Source organism: Cololabis saira, chromosome 17 (assembly GCF_033807715.1).
Source record: "Cololabis saira isolate AMF1-May2022 chromosome 17, fColSai1.1, whole genome shotgun sequence".
NCBI lineage: Eukaryota > Metazoa > Chordata > Actinopteri > Beloniformes > Belonidae > Cololabis > Cololabis saira.
The window spans coordinates 24,788,451-24,808,141 of record NC_084603.1 but is presented as its reverse complement, the minus strand read 5'-3'; the positions used below and the strand labels follow the sequence as shown (position 1 = coordinate 24,808,141).

Here is a 19,691-nt window from a genome sequence, read left to right as displayed (position 1 = left end):
AAAATTAACACCACCTCCCATCACCCACATGTAAATGGTAGAGCAGAGTTCACACAAGCAGGTGTTTAATTATCACATCTAAATCTGTTACCTGTAGTTATCTTCCTCATCATCCACCATATTAAAAGTGCATTTAAACAGGCCTAATGTAAGGTGTCTCAAATGAGAATTAAGACTATGAGCAGTTTCATCTTTCTCTCTCCCGTTGTCAGGTCGTACTCTGTTGGACAGGCTTTGTTTGCATCATGGCGATGGGTCTGCAGAGGAGCAAGCCAAAGAACTGTGTCTCAGCATGCTGGCCCACGGACTGCTGCAGCCCTTCAGTGACAGCACCACAGAGTACCATAGTGACGGCACCGTCTCCACAATCTTTAATGTAAGAGCTCTGTCTTCATATGCCGTCATGCTTGTTGTACAAAACGCGTTTCTTACTGTGCTGTGCTTCCTTACTGGGGTTGCCCAAGGTAGGATTGGTATTTATTTTCTTTCACCTCACATTCACAGGTTACATCCTCATAGTCAATTCACTAATTAGAATTTCAAAACATTTCAGACTTTTAACCAAAAAAACTGATGCTGAATTACCACTTATACAATGTGATATATCTTGGTTAAAGGAAATGGCTTACCTTACCTCTCTCTTAAGAGTTTTAATTGGTGAAAACAGATATATATCAGGTGGAGTATTTTTGTTTTTTGTTTTAAATGAACATGTATTTATGAGGAACTATTGGAACATACAAAAGAAGTACCAGACAACAGCTAAAGCAGATAGATGATCCAGCATGTGCTGCAGCAGTTTATGTGATTCATTTTATTACCTGAAGAGCGGTGGTGGTCGCAGACTGGGTGACCATGTGAAAGTTGACTTCATGAATCTTTAATCTTCCATTACAGGAATGCTCGCATGCGTCACATCCCCCCACGTAGTTCACCGGGTCCATTCTCACACCCATTTATATTGACTTCCTTTGAAGTCAATTTATCCAGCTATTGGTATGATAGAGGTTTGAGTTAAGGACATACTGTATAACTTTGGAATATTAAAATAAAGTAATTGCATTGCTGGATAAGGTGAATTTGCTTTACAATGATAAAGATGTTTGGAAAAACAGTCTAAAAATGCCAAAGGCTTCTCATTTTAAGGAGAGATATGAAGGTTGCTTGACACTTAGTCTGTCTGAGTTCAGTAGACGGCGTGTTTATGTAACATTGTGGCTTTAATAGAAGACTCAGTCTCCCTCAGTCACACACTGTGACCTGGAAGTAACAGAATATCTCACAAAGAAATTGTAATTTTATTTTCAGCACACAACATTAAAATACATTTATTACGGTCTCATCAACGCCACATCTCTAGTTGTTAGCTATTCAATGCAACCCTCCTGCAGCATTTTTATTAATAGTGTACAAATACGTACAGAGACATATGGAGACCAAGGCAAAATAACTGAGCATAAAATATAAGTGATTTAAGCTTTTTTTTATCATAAATTTTAAGATTTTATATGTAGTAATGATAGAATCTTTGTATAATTTGAAGTCACATTGGGCTGACTTAATACAATGTAAAAGCTGCCAGGGGGGTCCACAGTTACATGAAAAGGCTAAAGATGTGTGCACATTAGTTAACAAAGGGACAGTCCAAGACACTCGCACATCAGATATTTCCTTGCATCACTGGATAAGGAGCACTCGCTCTGACACTCGCTATGTCTGGCGTACACATACGCACGTCTGTGTCTGCGTACACCATCTGCTGATCACGTTATGTAACAACTCCACGTGCCTCAGGCTCAGGCTGCTCTTCGCCAGCAAAAAGCTTGGCATATAAAGAGTGGACAGAATAGTCCCTGCTCTGGTCTCGTCCCCTGGAGTCCTGCATTATTCAATTTGACCATGACTGACCTTTTGTTGTTGCCATCAAGTGCACAAATCTCATTGAGTTTTTCTGTCTTGCAGCTAATCAGATTTTTTTTTTTTTCCAAATACTGTAAATTGTGTCTCTATTTACTTCTCAGTCTTTCAAATGTTTATTCTCTTTTATAATTATTTTCCACTTTTAAATGAATCACTTTTTTATGTTTGTATATCCTTTTTGTCCTTCTCTTTGCTACTAAATTATAGCATTGTATCATTTTTCCACAACTGTATTTTGCTGGAGTGGACAAATCTATGTGGAACATGTTGTGTTTCCTGTTCAGTATACAGTCTGAAATGAAACACTTCATCTGGTCTATTCAGCCCAAAGATGCGGTTTCAGGTCAACGAGTCTTCAAGAGCCCAGTGTAAATGAACTGTCTCCTCTAACATTTGGCAAAACAGTATTTAACTGATGAATGCTGCTAGGGTATCCATCAGTCTGCTTTGGGTGCGTGTGAGTCTTGCTTCAAGTAACTCCAAGAGAAATGTTTGTTTTTCAGTTCTCATTAAGCATTTAATTAAGCGTGAATCATTGAAAGTCTAAATTTGTATAAAATCAAGCTTGAAAATCAGAACAAAATGAGCTGCTGTGAGGCCTGAGGGCGTATCTGCTGAGCATGCTTTACAGATCTCACGCCGGCTCAAATGACGGCACCAAAGGGCCGAACACAGCAGAATTCATTTTTAACCAAACTGCTTACATGGAAACTTGCAAATTCTCACTGAGAAAACACAATCCAGCTACTTTGTTTGGGGCTGAGTGTGTTTTAAAACGTGTCATTCAGTCAAATATTGACATTTGCGAGGTAATGTTACATCACAGACTCAGATCTGGGCGAATTATACAGCCCATGCGTTTTTATCCCCCAGCCAGTTAGTTTTCTTTCTTTCTTTTCCTCTCTTTTGGGATTGCTGTGTGTCCCCATTTTCAAATCTGCACTAAAAATCCAGTAAAAATCCCCATATTGCATGAAGTCTTAGAACATCAAACTGGACAATCTAGTATAAAATAATATACCATAAAACAGTATATTAAATAGTAAAATTTCTGGGGCCCTGGATAGCTCAGTGGGTTGAGCGAGCACTATTTGTAGGCTGTAGTCCTCGTGCGGGCAGCACAGGCTCGAGTCCCGGCCTGTCGCTCTGTACTGCAATATCGCCCCCCTCTCTCTACCCATTTCCTGTCTACCTACTTTCTCAATAAAGGCTAGTGCCACAAAAACCTTCTAACAATGGTCAAATTTCTTGCACATAGCATCTTTCTTGCATTTCCTTTACTCTGAGTTTACAATTTGTAAAATAACCGTTTTCCATTTGCCAAACTGGGTACTGTTTTCTGTTGCATTGTTTTTGTGTTGTAAAATATCGACGAATGCAAAAATATCCTTAAATTTGCATATTTTGGCTGGATCAACATTAAAGACACCGATACAGCTGGAATATGATGGAATAGGGTCAACCCTGTGGAGCATATTGTAGCCACTGCCAGCTTCAGGTTGCTGTTTCAAGTTCTTTACAATATTATGGAGTTCCCACAGCAAAATACCTTTGTGTTTGCATTTCACTTGTGGTTCTGGGATGATTCATCTCTCTCAGTGCTTGTGTTATTCTGCTGTTTGGGGTGGGAGGTCATGCATCATCAACAGCATAAATAGAGGAAAAGCAGAACGGCAAGAAAAATATTGTCAGTCCATATGTGACAGAAGTGTCTGAGAATCTTGGAAGGTTCTTCTCCAAACAGCAATCTGTTGTTCTTCAAACTAAACAAAACCTTCGGTCATCCATGCTGGAAAAAAATCATTAAACAGCCGCACGATGAGGCCACTACATCTAACACTTACAAAGCAGCCGTGACTGTCCTCCTCGGCCGATCTCACAACCATTCACACTTTGATTCATGTGATCAGAACATCTCAGAATGCTGGCCAGTCGGGCAAACTACAAGTTGTTTACCCAACTGGCCAGCATGGCCACAACCCTAATGACCCACAGGAGATGCAGTTAGTGAGGCACATGTGACTTCAATGACTAACCAAGTTTGAATGTTCAACGAGAGCGTCTAAGCCTGAATGTTTGCACCAGTCAGCTGGAACTGAACAAACTTTTCATTTTATTGGGCCAAATGTCCTCATGAGACAAAAAGAAAGAAATCCAACAGCATTCTTACATACTGAATCATTATGGCCATCCTGTCACAAAACCATACTGATGGGAACAAATTCCCTGCAACGGGAACTGCAGAATCTAAACATGACTAAAAGCATTTTATTCATCACACATGCTCTCTATATGAAGAGCGAGGGAAGATGGAGAGGGAGGGCTCAGGGGTGTTTGTAATGTCAAGAATATGCCTCATCTTTTATCATGGAACAGAATGTTTAATTAGGAAAACATATTTCAGGCATTGTTGAGCTATGAGCAATGATTAAAGCTGTATAGTTGCAGTGCTTATCCTCCTGCGTTGATAAGCTTGCACAGATTTGATTCACGGGTTTAAACCTTATTCAAGGTGGGTTTTTTTGTTTTCTGTGGAAAGGTTAATGATAATCATAAAGGTTGAAATGGATCAGGATGTACAACTGTAATACCATTGATTTGTATTTAGCTGTGCTTGTTCTCTGAACTGTGTTCAGGAGGAGCAGCTGTACACCTGGGCGTCTGTCGGCCTCCCGGTGTCCTCCCACCTGTGGGACCAGTACGGGGGGAGAACCGCAGGCAGAATACAGGGTTTGAGATCCTCTTTGAATCGATCATCAGCTAACACACCCGGTGTGCTGCACTTTCAGGTTGGTTACACCCTTTCCTCGTTAATATTTTAAAGCATGTTTACCTCAACAACGCTGGCTGACACAATTATGCTTAAAAATCAGACACAAAAAGAAATACTTCCCATTTATTGTGCAAAACAAAAGTGTAATTCAATGCAAAAAAATACTTTATTAATCAAAGGGAAATTAACGGAATCAGACTCGCTGCATTTGGTATTTTTATTTCTATTTCTCCACCTCTTTCTATTGAGAAATCAAAAGACAGACATTAAACTAATTTTTCTGTAAAGGACAGAAATTAATTTTATTTAGAATAAAACAAAACTACCACTAAAACAGAAACTGTGCACAAATGTACTAAGACAATAATGCATACAGTGGGGAGAACAAGTATTTGATACACTGCCGATTTTGCAGGTTTTCCCACTTGAAAAGCATGTAGAAGTCTGTAATTTTTATCAAAGGTACTCTTCAACTGTGAGTGATGAAATCTAAAAAAAAAAAAATCCAGAAAATCACATTGTATGATTTTTAAGTAATTAATTAGCATTTTATTGCATGACATAAGTATTTGATACATCAGAAAAACAGAACTTAATATTTGGTACAGAAACCTTTGTTTGCAATTACAGAGATCAGACGTTTCCTGTAGTTCTTGACCAGGTTTGCACACACTGCAGCAGGGATTTTGGCCCACTCCTCCATACAGATCTTCTCCAGATCCTTCAGGTTTCGGGGCTGTCGCTGGGCAATACGGACTTTCAGCTCCCTCCAAAGATTTTCTATTGGGTTCAGGTCTGGAGACTGGCTAGGCCACTCCAGGACCTTGAAATGCTTCTTACGGAGCCACTCCTTAGTTGCCCTGGCTGTGTGTTTCGGGTCGTTGTCATGCTGGAAGACCCAGCCACGACCCATCTTCAATGCTCTTACTGAGGGAAGGAGGTTGTTGGCCAAGATCTCGCGATACATGGCCCCATCCATCCTCCCCTCAATACGGTGCAGTCGTCCTGTCCCCTTTGCAGAAAAGCATCCCCAAAGAATGATGTTTCCACCTCCATGCTTCACGGTTGGGGTGGTGTTCTTGTTGGGGTTGTACTCATCCTTCTTCTTCCTCCAAACACGGCGAATGGAGTTTAAACCAAAAAGCTCCATTTTAGTCTCATCAGACCACATGACCTTCTCCCATTCCTCCTCTGGATCATCCAGATGGTCATTGGCAAACTTCAGACGGGCCTTGACATGCACTGGCTTGAGCAGGGGGACCTTGCGTGCGCTGCAGGATTTTAATCCATGACGGTGTAGTGTGTTACTAATGGTTTTCTTTGAGACTGTGGTCCCAGCTCTCTTCAGGTCATTGACCAGGTCCTGCCGTGTAGTTCTGGGCTGATCCCTCACCTTCCTCATGATCATTGATGCCCCACCAGGTGAGATTTTGCTTGGAGCCCCAGACCGAGGGAGATTGACCGTCATCTTGAACTTCTTCCATTTTTCTAATAATTGCGCCAACAGTTGTTGCCTTCTCACCAAGCTGCTTGCCTATTGTCCTGTAGCCCATCCCAGCCTTGTGCAGGTCTACAATTTTATCCCTGATGTCCTTACACATCTCTCTGGTCTTGGCCATTGTGGAGAGGTTGGAGTTTGTTTGATTGAGTGTGTGGACAGGTGTCTTTTATACAGGTAACGAGTTCAAACAGGTGCAGTTAATACAGGTAATGAGTGGAGAACAGGAGGGCTTCTTAAAGAAGAACTAACAGGTCTGTGAGAGCCGGAAGTCTTACTGGTTGACAGGTGATCAAATACTTATGTCATGCAATAAAATGCAAATTAATTACTTAAAAATCATAGAATGTGATTTTTCTGGATTTTTTTTTTAGATTCCATCACTCACAGTTGAAGAGTACCTATGATAAAAATTACAGACTTCTACATGCTTTGCAAGTGGGAAAACCTGCAAAATCGGCAGTGTATCAAATACTTGTTCTCCCCACTGTATTTTACCACCAACGCAAACTAAACCAAAATAAACTGATTTTGTTTGAGATTTAGACGGTTAAGGCTTCTACAATGCTTCTCCTTAACAACCTTAAGTTGTGATATGAAACAGAATGAATGACTTCAAGCTATAGTTAAGAGTAATTGATCTTGATTAGAAATTTGAAGCCAGTCTAAACCAGATTATTTATAATGAAGGTTTTATAAATTGCATCTTCTTTCTGAATAGGAACACCAAACTCACGCTTCAACTGCTGTTTGTCTGTTTGTCCACCAGGTGTCAGGCTTGTTTTCAGATTGATATGACTTTAACCAAAGAACCCCCCTTCCCCACCCACCCCCGTTTCCTAGAACATTAAAAAAGAAAATGAATGTCATACTGCCTGAATATTCTCCTTAAGATGCAGTGATTTGACCACAACTGGGGAATGTGTACAAAGATGCAAACCCTCCCATGTGAGGCTCAGCGAGACTCACTGTCTCTGGGGTCAAATCTCTCGGTATCCCCTCATCCCTGCTCTAACCATTTTGGAGCCAGAGGTTTGATGGAGTCTAGACGTCACGGACTTTGTTGCCTCTTGCTCAGCTCATAGCTCTGTTGACAAATTCCTTGAGTTATGGATGGGTTTTAGTTAACTATTTTCTTTGATTTATTAACAGTAAAGTTTATACATTTCAATATTGAGTACAAACACTTAATGAAGAGCAATAGAATGGTCGATGCAAAATACTATATATTTCTTTTTATTGATCATCTTTATTTCAATATCAATGTAAGATACTACTTTCTTTATTTCGTTTTTCTTTTTGGCTTCACTGACAGACAGAATCCAACAGGTTGAAGTCAGCGCAGTCGTCCTCGGAGGATGAAAACTGTGTCATCCCTCAGCTGGAGAAGACAATCGTGGACCTGCAGACTAAGATTACAGCGCTGCAGGCCCAGCAGGAGTCTGTGACAAAGAGCAGTGAGGATAATAAGGGAGCGCCAGGCAATGGCCACCACAAGGCGTCACAGATGACGGCGGGACCGTTGGAGAAGATGAACCGGGAGGTGCAGACTTCACCCTCGCCCCTGGTTTCATCTTACGTCCCCAAATCCACACAGAGCTTTGTGTGCACTTGCCAGCAGAGGCAGCAGAGCGGCATCCCTCCAGGCCCTCCACCCCCTCCTCCTCCTCCGCCTTTACCAGGAGGTGTCGCCCCTCCCCCTCCACCACCTCCTCCACCTCCTCCTCCCTTACCTGGTGCAGGACCTTGTCCTCCACCACCACCACCTCCTCCGCCTCCACCGGGCTTTGGGCCTCCACCACCTCCTCCCCCACCGGGAATGGGCCCTCCTCCCCCGCCCCCGCCCCCACCAGGAATGGGCCCTCCTCCACCACCTCCAGCCCCAGGTTTCGGGCCTCCACCACCCCCCGGGTTCATGCCTTCCATGATGGTGCAGGAAGCCGCCCCCGCCAAGGCCATGATAGAGCCCCCCAAGCCCATGAAGCCCCTCTACTGGACCCGCATACAGTTGCAGAATAAAAAGTAAGGCTACGCCGTAAAAAGCAATGATAGATATGGATCATTTGCGCAAAGATATTTACTGAACAGTAGAGATTTCAGAGGAAGCTTGTCCACTTAAGATAAACATCAGGCACATGCTGTGACTGTAATGGAGATACTAACCTTGTGGAAAATAAAAGTGATGCAGTCCAGGCATTGTAGTCAGCAGAGAATTAACTTGAACCAGTTTTTTTGCCTTATTAGGGCTTGGAAATTGTACCTGAAAGAGTCAAGAAGAGAACTGGTTTACTTGCGAGTGCGGAATTTGGTTGAAATTTCTTGAATTAAGTATATGACATTTGGATGTTTAGAATAAGATGACACACATGAAACAGCTTTAGCTTACTCTTTCAGCTATGAGATGGCATATTAATCATCCCATTGTTTTAATCAATCTTCCTCCAATTTTTAGAAACACTGACCCTCTGGTATGGGAGCAGATCGAGGAACCAAGCGTAGACTTTGGAGAATTTGTGGAGCTATTCTCCAAAAGTGCTGTTAAGGAGAAGAAGAAGCCAATTTCAGATACAATTAGCAAGTCTAAGGCCAAACAGGTACACGTTTCTTTCTCTTCATCTATACTACATTACAACTGTGCTGATTTCCTTTGTTTTCTGTTAAATGTCTGCAAATGTATATGTAGCCAGATATGTCACTCTTCCAGGCATTTCCAAACTTTCTCCCTCTCATGTCTTACTCCTTTCAATTTCTCTTCACTGTCGCTCTAAGAGTCACTTTGAGTGACAGGAGTAACTGCTGCAGCCAGACAGTTATTATGTGGTGTGAGCTCTGGCTCCCAACCGACTCCCTTGCGACCATCCTGTGGCACCGAGCCAATGACTCGCGTGCGGTGAGGAAACCTCACGGCCATGGTGACTGCAAAGAGGGAGTGGGAATGGGAAAGGGGAAATAAGTGAGGGAGTGAGAAGCTTGGGAGTTGTATTTCATGGTGTGGTTCCTCCCTGTGTGCTTTCTGAATGACTTGGTTTAACAGCGGAGCTGTTTCCCTCCCCAATATGCTTTTGTGTCACTCCATCAATCTGCAAGTCAAACATTCGATCTACAGTTTAAAGCCCCTCTATTTGGGATATTTAAGTTGACGAGTTGTGTGTTAAATTTATGTCGTAAAGTCACTAATGATGTTCCATTGGGGAATCGTATGTAATTTTTGCAGAGATGTAATGTTCAGCTCAGGCATAAACAGTATTGGGCAATCTTATATCCATTCATCCATCCATTATCTATACCCACTTATTCGTGGTCACAGGGGTCTGCTGGAGCCTATCTCAGATCTCTTTGGGCAAAAAGCAGTTACTCCTATCCGCAATTTAGAGTGATCAATGAACCTAATATACATGTTTTCCGACTGTGAGAATTGGAGAACCCGAAGAAAATCATGCACATGCACCAGGACAACATGCAAACTCCAACAGGCCAAACATTAAGCCCCGATGCTACCCAGGCAATCTTTAAGTTTGAGAAATATATGGAATTAAATTATAAGAAGAGATTTCACAGACTAAGAAGGAAAAACACACTTCCTCTATAAAAGCAGATATTCCTGGTGTGATATTCTGATCCATATAGTTGAATTATTAAAGAAAATAAAGAAAGTGGTTAACTAATATGAACACAGGAGTTATTACAAAACAATGGAACAGCAATTAATCCCAATTTGAAGTCAACCCCGTCTCAAGTACTCATCCGGGACCGCTGATTTCATCGCTAGACCTCGTTTTTTTTTCCTTTGAGGGGAAAGGACACGATCTTCCTCAGAGCTGCCACTAGGGAGCAATTTTCACATTGTTCTTCTGCCTTTTAAAGGCTGCTGACATGAGTAATAGATGTTGTGAATTGTTGTCACTGGCTGCAGTGTTGCTGCTGCTGCTCTTATCATATTGAGGAACAATGATGGTGTGAATTTACTGCTGCATCATAAGTGATTTACAGCAGTTCAAAACTAAAAGTGAATGATTGTGAGAGTTTGTGAAGGCAACAAACAAAAGAAAACCCATTCCAAATATGTTTTGCTGGCATAAAATAAAACACATGTATGTATAACACAATTCTTTGCATAATCAATCTAAACATTTTCATACTTTAATGGTTCATTTTAAAATTTGTGAAATCTCTTCTTTTTTTTTCAAACAAAAAAACAAACCTGTGTTTGGTCTGAAAAACTGTTCACAATATCAGACATATTGAGTTCATCAGAAAAGATGAGCTGCAAATCCTTGCGATCTTTGACATTTAAATAGCTTAAAGAACCTCTCCAGGCATGTTGAAAGACTTAAAGAAAGACCCCTGCCAGGATTCAAACTAGGAACCTTCTTGCTGTGAGGCAACAGTGCTAACCACTGTTTCGCTCACGCTTGAAAAATTGTAAAACGACAATGTTTGCATTTCTTGTTGAGGAAGGAGATGCAGATAATGTTATTAGGAACAACTTTTTTTGAATCAAGGAGAGGGGGATCAGACATATTGTTATTCAAAGTGGACTTTTTCGTCCTCATACAGACCAAAAACATGTCAAATCAATTACTGATTCCTAAATTTGCCATAGGAGCGTGTGTGTGGTTGGTTTTCAATATGTGACCCTGCGACTTGTCCAGGGCGTACCCCGAGTTACACTCCAACAGATCCCCATGACCCCAAAAAGGCATAAGCAGGTACAGATGCTGCATGGATGGATCTCATTTAAATAACTACAAGGTCCAGAATAGTCCAGACGAGGGGCAATGAAGTGCCACTCTTGATGTATATGCATCCCAAACGTTTATATTGGATGCCTTTTCAACCACAATTGCCTTCCATACTACAGCTTGTGGTATATCATAGAAAAACAGCACTTTGTCAGTGCCATTACTCATCTCTTGAAAGTTTAGCCAGTACAATTTCTACTCTTCCGAATTAAATAGCTGTTCTCTAAATAGTGGGTGCAGTCTTTATTCTTTTCAGCTTTCATAATCTAAATTATGATGCCATGAACCAGTGCAGCTGTTAGAAGTCTGTCTTTGCTCCGGATGAGTGCACATTGATTAATGGATCAGACTGAGGGGATGAAAATTTAAATGATCTCTGGGCAAGTTCTGGAGTCATAAAGAGTTTGTTTTGTCTGCGGTGTTTTCAGTAGATTTATGAATATATGTGCGAGGGTGTGATTGTATGCAGAATCCAAAAAGATGCATCATCAGATTTAACTGAGTTAATGAAGGAGTGGTTTTGAACTGTTTGGAGGTACTACAACACTTGCTGATAGCGCTGCTAAAGCCAGACTGTAATATTTGCAATCAGTCGTCCGTTTAACCTTCCAGTTTCCTTGATTTAACTGTCCCGCCCCCTCATTTAGCTACACTAAGGTTATTGCCATTATTTCTCACAAAACAAACAAATGTATGATTTTAAGATTGTCTAATGATGGTGTGGTCCACTAAAATATATTTCCAAGTTTGTACTGCAGGTTAATGACTAGTTTTAGTTAAAGTCGGGACTTGATCTCAAAGTATTCAAATTATTCAGGGTTACTTTTTAACATTTAACCTTTTAATGTTGTTTCAAGTCTGTTTCAGCTTCTTTTTTTCTTTGAGAGCAAGTTGTACCATGAGGAAGTGATTCATATGTTGTTTTTTTAAGAGCTGTATGGTACTGATGAAAACCCACACCGGCCAACCCTGAAAAACTAAATGCATCAAAGGATAAACGTATATTTAATGCGACTTAAAGGATTTCATTAAGTCCAAAACTTATGAGCAGATAACTCCCGGAAGAATGTTGGAACATTGCATTAAATAGATCTTTTAGGATGTTTTGTAAAATGTTGGTCACAACAGCAATTTGAGAAGTGGCTTATAGAGCCAGATGATGTTTATTACACTATATTACATAAGGTTTATTTAATCAAATACATGCATTTAATTAAGAAAGTGCATTAGACAATATGCTTTACTGTTTGTACATTTGAGTTAAGTCAGACGATAAAACATGACTGACGACTTGCGTTATCATGAACTAGTAACCCAACTGTATAGATGTGACGGGCTCGCTGTGGAGGCCCGTCAGCATCATCTTGGACAGCCAGCCTCTTGAAGCTGTGGTTGGGAAAACAGACAGTATGGGCCTGGTGATATAACTTCCTGTGTGTGTTTTAAGAGGTCTGTGGTCTGTGTGATCTGGTTTCGATGGAAGCTTTCTGTCTGGATCACAGTAGGCTAGGATTTCCTGTCCTGTTCATTCACTACTTTGCAACGCAGCACACACTTCTGCTTACTCAGGAGAGCTGTGGTTCGTAATATCTCCCTTGGATGTAGTTCTCCATGCATAATAACACCAGCAAGACATTCAACTCTTGGCTGTTTGACAAGTACAAGCTGTTATTATTCAGTTAACCTTTGCCAATATTTTAACTTGTTGAGCTATTTTAATGTTTGGTTTCAGTAATTACGACTGGATGCTGTGATTATGACTTTTCATAGAGTAGTTTCCCTTTGAAAGAATGTACACCGCATCGTACAGTTACATAAACTATAGTTTCATCAACAACGTTGTTTAATGCGTTCCAGAAACTGAATTCATGTGATCAAGCTCTGCATAGCAAATACGCCTTTCACTGTCTCAATGATCTATACGTTTTTAATCACGTGACAGAATTGTGAAGGATCTGGAGAAAAAGGCAAAAATGGTAATCGCTATAATTTAGCCAGACAGCACTGTAATTTTCTCATTATTTGTGGTTGAAAAATCTCATGGTACCCCCCCCTCCCCTGAAAAAAAATCAAGCTTTGAATCTTGTAAATATGTCCATAAGATTTTTTTTTTTTTTTTTGTACCCCGAGACGTCAACAAAATCAGCCAGCATCATTATGGTTGACTATTTTTGCTTTGCCTCTGCAGGGCTCCGCCCATAGTCTCAGAAACAAAAGACGGCTTGTATGGTTTTAATATTGTAATCTTGACTATTCTTAGGTGTAATTTTTAACACTAATTTAAGAGTTATGTGTGATTCAGATTATATCAAAAGTTGACACGACATAAGAGCGAGGTGAAGTTGTGGAGAAAACAATAGAAATGGGGAGGGAAAGCTCTCTTCTGAATACGGCACACGTTACAGTTCCTGTTTATGGTTGTTAGCACTGAATCACACTCTGTAAGTCCTTATCCTACACAGAGATGTTAAACTGGAACAAAAGTTGACATAGTTTATTTGGAAATATTGCAATGTCCTATCAATAGCAACAGAGATTACACAGATTTCAAGTTTTTAGCTTTTTTGAATAGTTTCCTTGCAAATTATACCCCAAAACAGCTGTTTTTTGCATCAAAACTGATAATAAATTGTGCTGGTTTTTACCACTTATCCAGGAGACGCCAATAGAACAAGCAATCATTTGCCACTTTTTTTTTTTTTTAATCACTCTGGTTCAGACATTGCATCATAAATGTGTGTTCTGTGGCAGAGACTTTGAAATATCAAGGTTCAAGGAACACAGATGCACCTAAAAGGATTTGAAAAAAACTGCGATGGGAAACAAATTATTGGTAATTTTTCCGGAGAATTGATACGTTTTGTCAGCCTCCGTTTGTTGCCAACATGGTTTATGAAGTATTTGTCAGACTCGCTGTTACTTACCTTCTCACATGTCTTTATCGTCATCTCTTAGGTGGTGAAACTGCTGAGCAACAAGCGTTCACAGGCTGTTGGCATCCTGATGTCCAGCATCCATCTTGACATGAAGGACATCCAGAATGGTAAGCACTATCAAGCAGTTGTGAAAATAGTATGACACAATTGAAAGTGAATTTGTGAAGGGTGTTGGCATTACCCAGCAGTTCTGGCCACCAGTACTGTTAAGGCTCATGTAAATATTAAACTAACAAAACAAGAGGTTTTTTGTTTTTCATGTGGAATATGCCTGATTAAACAAGTCTTAAAGCGGGATTTGAAGATGTGAAGAGTCAATGGTATGGAGGCCTTGAGGAAGAGGGCTCCAGAGTCGTGGGGCAGAGGGACTGAAAACGATACACTCCATGGAGGACTAACGGGCAGGTCGAGGGAGGTTGAGGAAGATCTGAGCAAAATGCTGTGAAAGGTAGCAGAAGGTCTGAGAGGTATGAAGGAACTAGACTATGGTGTGCTTTGAAGGTGATTAGCAGAATTTTGAAATTAATTGGAGAGGAAATCGGGAGCCAATGAAGCTGCTTGAGAATGGGTGTGATGTGTTCTGAAGTAGAAGATCTGGTTCTGGATCCTCCGCATAGCAGTGGAACTGGATATTGTGTCTACAGAATATATAGCAGAGAGGTAAATAAATGATAAAGAGAAGAGGCCATAGGACATAGCCCAGGGGAACACCACTTTTGGCAAGAGAGGATTGTGATTTAAAAAAAATTCTAGATGAACTGACTACAACACTAAAGGTATGAGTGAAACCAGGTTAGTGCCGTCCTGGCAATAGAGGCAATATGGTCAAGATGGATGGTGTGAGACACTATGGGAACATGCTGCAGTCAAATCAGGGAGAATGAGGATAGATACAAGTCCAGTCTGCAGCCAAGAGGAGGTCATTGGTTTCCATTCACTTCACAGTCCAGGAACAGCTCTGGTAAAAATCACCAGACTGAATTTCATTTTTAGACAAGTGATCATGAAACCTGTGTTGCAACAGTTTTTGTTTATTTTTCCAGAATTTTTGAAATAAATGGTTGAGTAGAAATGCATTTACATTCCTGGTATCTGAACCAAATTTCTTAAGATTGGGAGGACGACAAGTTGGCAGGAGGACAACTTAGCTTTTTTAACAAGGCAGGTGATTTCAGAAGGACACGGAAATTCAAAGGTGGAGAGTTTAGAAAGAAGAGGTGAGTATTTAGGAAAACAGAGTAAGCCGATGAATCTGTTACACAAAGTGCAGTTGCTGATACTTTTTTTTTTTTTTTGTCAATTTTGGTAATAAAGATTTTCAGGTTGTCACAGAAAATGATCTAGACACAAACTAGCCAGATAATCGACTGGACGAAATGAAACATGTTATATGATTATTATTATTTTTTTTAGCTATTTTCTTTGTTTCAGGAGTGTTACAATGATAGTTTTTATAAAATATATCTTTAGTGTACTGAGAAGTGAGTGAGAATCTATTTTGGACCTCTGCGGTCAGCACTAATGCTTCCATTAGCAGTTGGCTTTATCATGTCTTTTAGTGTTGAAAGGCATCTGAAGTAGATCTCCTTTGTAACGCTTCTCCTCCACCCTGGTTTTCTTTTCTCACATTTTGCGTAATCTCCTCCCATTTAACACCCACATCACGTTTTTTTCTGTGCTTTATCTCCCTCTCCGAGTTGTCACCAGCTTGTCTAGGGGGCTTTGGTAAAATGAAGTCATTCCGGTAATGTTGATGGGAACAGACTGTCTTCCTGTTTTAGTTACTCTGATTGCTCTCGAGTCTTTGCTCATCCATGTGTCCAAACACTCTTCCCAGTTCCCCATTCTTTTCAGTCTTTCTACAATGGAGCATTTATTAAATACTCTGAAATTAATGCACCACCTGCATACTCTAGAAATGTGTTACTCTTCGGGGCGGTTTCATGTGCGATATCTTGAAGAAATCTGTGGTGCTAAATGTGAAGCTTTCAGATTGAATGTATTTTCATCTGTCTGAGACCTGAATGGGAGGGCAAGTGAGGGCCACTCTCATCAGCACTGTCATTCGTCTCCTATGTTAGGACAGTTGCAACGGTACATCATTAGCACTGATTAGAAACTTCAGTATATCACAAGGAGTAAGATCAACGCGGAAATATATTTTGTGCTTTTGTAAAGTAAATCTTAATGTGTGCATTATCCCCAGTAACAGTGGGGGTGTCGGCTACCTTACACAAACAAAATAACTGAAGAAAGTATATTATAATTTGTCATAGATTTTAATTGATGATTTCTTTTTTAGGCAAAAGATAATTACAGCCTGGGTTACTTTTGTATTGCACATCGAGAGCAAATCCGAGATAACTGCACACAAACGATGCTGTTTTCTTCCTGAAATGTTCTTGTGCTCGTCGGTGCGGTTTGAAGTTGGCTTATGACTCTCAGAACAACTTGTTTACGAAAGCTAGATCCATTCATCTCAGCCTTGTAATCGACAAATCACTCGTAGTTCCAATTGGTTCTGAAATCTGGACAATACCAGACAAAGCTGTCATCATTTTGTTATCTCTGACTTGAAGGAAAACAATTTATGAATCATTGATTTAAATCTGCCTGCACATGACAACCTGACTGCTCAGTGAGAAGTCAACGCATTATTTTCTTTCCCTTTCCTTTCCTCACAGCTGTTGTTGTTGTTGTTTGTTCTCAGACTTGGCCGACACTCCGCATGTTTCATCGGACGCTTCCGTGCAGCGTCTGCTTCCTGTGAGGCTTTGGAGCCCCAGTCACAGTATTAGATGGTGGCTGGCGGCGCCACGCCGGGAATGAATGTGGTAGTGGGGATAGACATGGGCAGATGGGTCTGGCTTTTGGTCAGAAAAGGACCATGTCACAGAGACGATATGGCTTTCTCTCATGACTTCTGAAACCAGCCTTGAATCAAACTAGACAGACTGACTCTGGTTCAGATGGTTATGAAAACCAGAGAGAACAAAGTGGGAGAAACGGAAAAGTGAGAGTTCGGGAGAAGGAAGTTATTTCTTTTGGTGGCTTCAGAGGAGAAAGTGTCGGAAAGCAGTCAGAATTAGAAGTGAAAACATTCAAAAACTCACCACAATTACATAAAAGGAAGGAAAATCAATATCAGGGAAAACACCAGGCCTGGCTGAATCGGTGCAGCAATCATTTGATTTTTATTTTCCACAATCCTATCCTCTTTCAATTATGTGATTCTTGTCTGTATTATTTTACCTTCTGTCTAAACAGAGTTCTTTTACGTGAAGTGTTTTCAGCGTCCTTGTCCTCCTAACTTGCCCTCCAGTCCCCCAGCAGTAAATCCACATCTCAAAACAACGTGAATCATTTCAACACCTGCAGCCTTATAGCTCGATGAAATATATATATATATATATAGGTGCTGAGAGCTTCACTTGGGGATTGTGTGTACAGCAACACCTCAGTCTCAACACCGCAGACCCCTGGGCTCTGTTTGTCTTTAAACATTTACTTTCAAAGGATTAATGCTCACGGGCGCCAGGTCCTCGCACCGAGACAAAAAGGCGACACCAGGAATTCAAACACATAAGTTCAAACACAGATCTTTGACAGATTTTTAAGTCCCTCTATATTTGTCTTTTTGCATTTGGCCCCTTGTGTGCGATCGTGATGACAAACTGATATGAAGCGCTCAACATGCTTCATATGACAAGCGAGAATGCTGCCATTGTTTTATGCCACCTTTTATTCCCAGCAAAAGCAGCAAGTTGGATTTTTTTTCCAACTTATGACAGCCAAAAAATTTTTTTTAAATCTGGCGGTTAGGAAAGCGGAGGTCTGTTTGTGCTCATTTGATATCTGACTTGTTAATTGTGTTCTTTAAAGGTAAAGAAATGTCAAGATGTGCTTTAGTTTTAATATTAACGTTAACCATGTCACCCTTGTCTTCCACGCACAGCCGTTCTAAATATGGACAACTCCATTGTTGATCTGGAGACTCTGCATGCTCTCTATGAAAACGTGAGTATTTAATGAGATTAATTATTGTTTCTTAAAACAGGAGCTATGCACACACACACCAAGTTAATTGTGTGTCTGTAAAGGATAATCAAGGATCATGTTGGTCTCAGTACACTGGAGTATACGCGTAAGCATTTTTTTGCCCACCCTGAACTACACGAGTACACATGTAGTACATGTGACTACACACAGCAAAGGAAGAAATATGAAAAACAAAATGTTATTATTCAAACTAAGATAAGTAAAAGCTCAGGCAAATATTGATTGTGTCATTTGTTCTGGGAAAACCTTACAAGCACTCCTTTTTTTCCTTTCTTTTCGTCCTTAGTGGTTTGCAGTAAATTTGTTGTTTTGGAACAGTTTGCTTGTGATGAATAAAATGATTTACTGTTACATATTTCATGCTATAAATGAACAACAGGCAAATATTTTATTATGGAACGAAACCCAAGAAGATTGAACACAATGATCTCAACAAAATGGCAAAAGTATTCATAAGATGTTGTGGCTGTTTGTTTTTTTTTGGCATTTGACAAAGAATAAACCACAAAACAACAAATGTTTTTCATCAAAAAGCACCTTCCCAAGATTGTGAAAACGTGAACCTTTTTGTGTATGTGGGGAAAAACAGACTGTTATAAACTCTGTTATAAACTAGGTGTTACGCTGTCAATCAGTGATACGTTTTCACTGTCGACTTATTTCTCTACAAGGTGGTCTTACCCTCCTGTTAAACTTAAAAGGGATGGGTGGATGAATGAATAAATGAATGAATGAGGTTTGTATTAGATACTAAAACAAACAAGGGAGCCACAAACCGTAGAGTATGTGAGCTGTTTAACTGGAGTGTCAGTCATCTGTAGGTCCGTCTGCCGGCCTGGACGATGACCAGTACTTTTGCATAGTAAACACATTTTCTACACGTACGATCTAATTGGCTCAACTTAATAAAGCCCCTGTGAAAAGAAAATGCTCACTGAAAGTCACACAAATTCTCTTGAAAGTGCTAGTTAGGGCTATTTTTTATTTTTTTTCTTGGAAAAAGGAGAGACCACACTGAGCTTTGCCAAACAAAATGACCACATTGTATTGTATAATATTAGGGACAAATTACAGAGTTTACATCAGTATTCTTCAATCTGTCTACAAGTCTAAATTACTTTTTATGTACAGTAAATGCATATTCATGGTCCATGACCCTTTTCAAAGTTAGGTCAATAAATTATGCAACATGAAAATGAGCATGTTTTCTGCATTTCAACTGTGATGCATTTCTAAGATGCTGTGAAATTCCCGGGAATTGCTTTTTGGCACAACTACACAGGAGAGGCCCGGACCTTTTGCTGCCAGAGGCATATTAATAATGTTGATCATGGGAATAAGACTGTGGCTTGAGACGAGCCGTAGTTATGAACCAATGTGTCATAACTTAGGATCAAAAGTCTTCTAACCTCTCCGCTCACCCTGAGACTGCAAGCCCTCTCCCTTTCCTTCTTCCCCTTATGGCCTAAGGCTGTGTTATTGAGTTGAGGAGCCAAATTGTTTCTCTTTTGTATTGCAAGACTCCATCCTGTCTGTGGGTCTCCAGCCCCCTAAACCACAGTTGGCAGCACAGTCAGCCTGTGTTGAGGAATGCGAGGGGCTCCTGGTGGTTACACCCTCACTCTCTCTGTGCTAGGAGCCAGAACACAGGCTGCTCTCCCTCACTCTCTTTCCCTCACACAAACATGTTCACAAACAAACATGTTGACCCACACACATTTGCACATACAACATATTGCATGTACGCAGCGACAGAAACACAC

At 40.5% G+C, this 19,691-nt stretch overlaps 1 protein-coding gene across 2 annotated transcripts in view; it reads left to right on the top strand.

The window, feature by feature from the left end:
- Positions 1–19,691, top strand: part of fmn2a (formin 2a) — a 42,674-nt gene that overhangs the window by 5,487 nt on the left and 17,496 nt on the right. For both annotated transcript variants that reach the window (XM_061744833.1, XM_061744834.1), the window contains exons 2-7: positions 213–376; positions 4,557–4,709; positions 7,507–8,213; positions 8,644–8,785; positions 13,889–13,976; positions 17,825–17,886. In XM_061744833.1, coding sequence (XP_061600817.1) covers positions 213–376; positions 4,557–4,709; positions 7,507–8,213; positions 8,644–8,785; positions 13,889–13,976; positions 17,825–17,886 — 1,316 coding nt within the window. The remainder of the gene's footprint in view (positions 1–212; positions 377–4,556; positions 4,710–7,506; positions 8,214–8,643; positions 8,786–13,888; positions 13,977–17,824; positions 17,887–19,691) is intronic.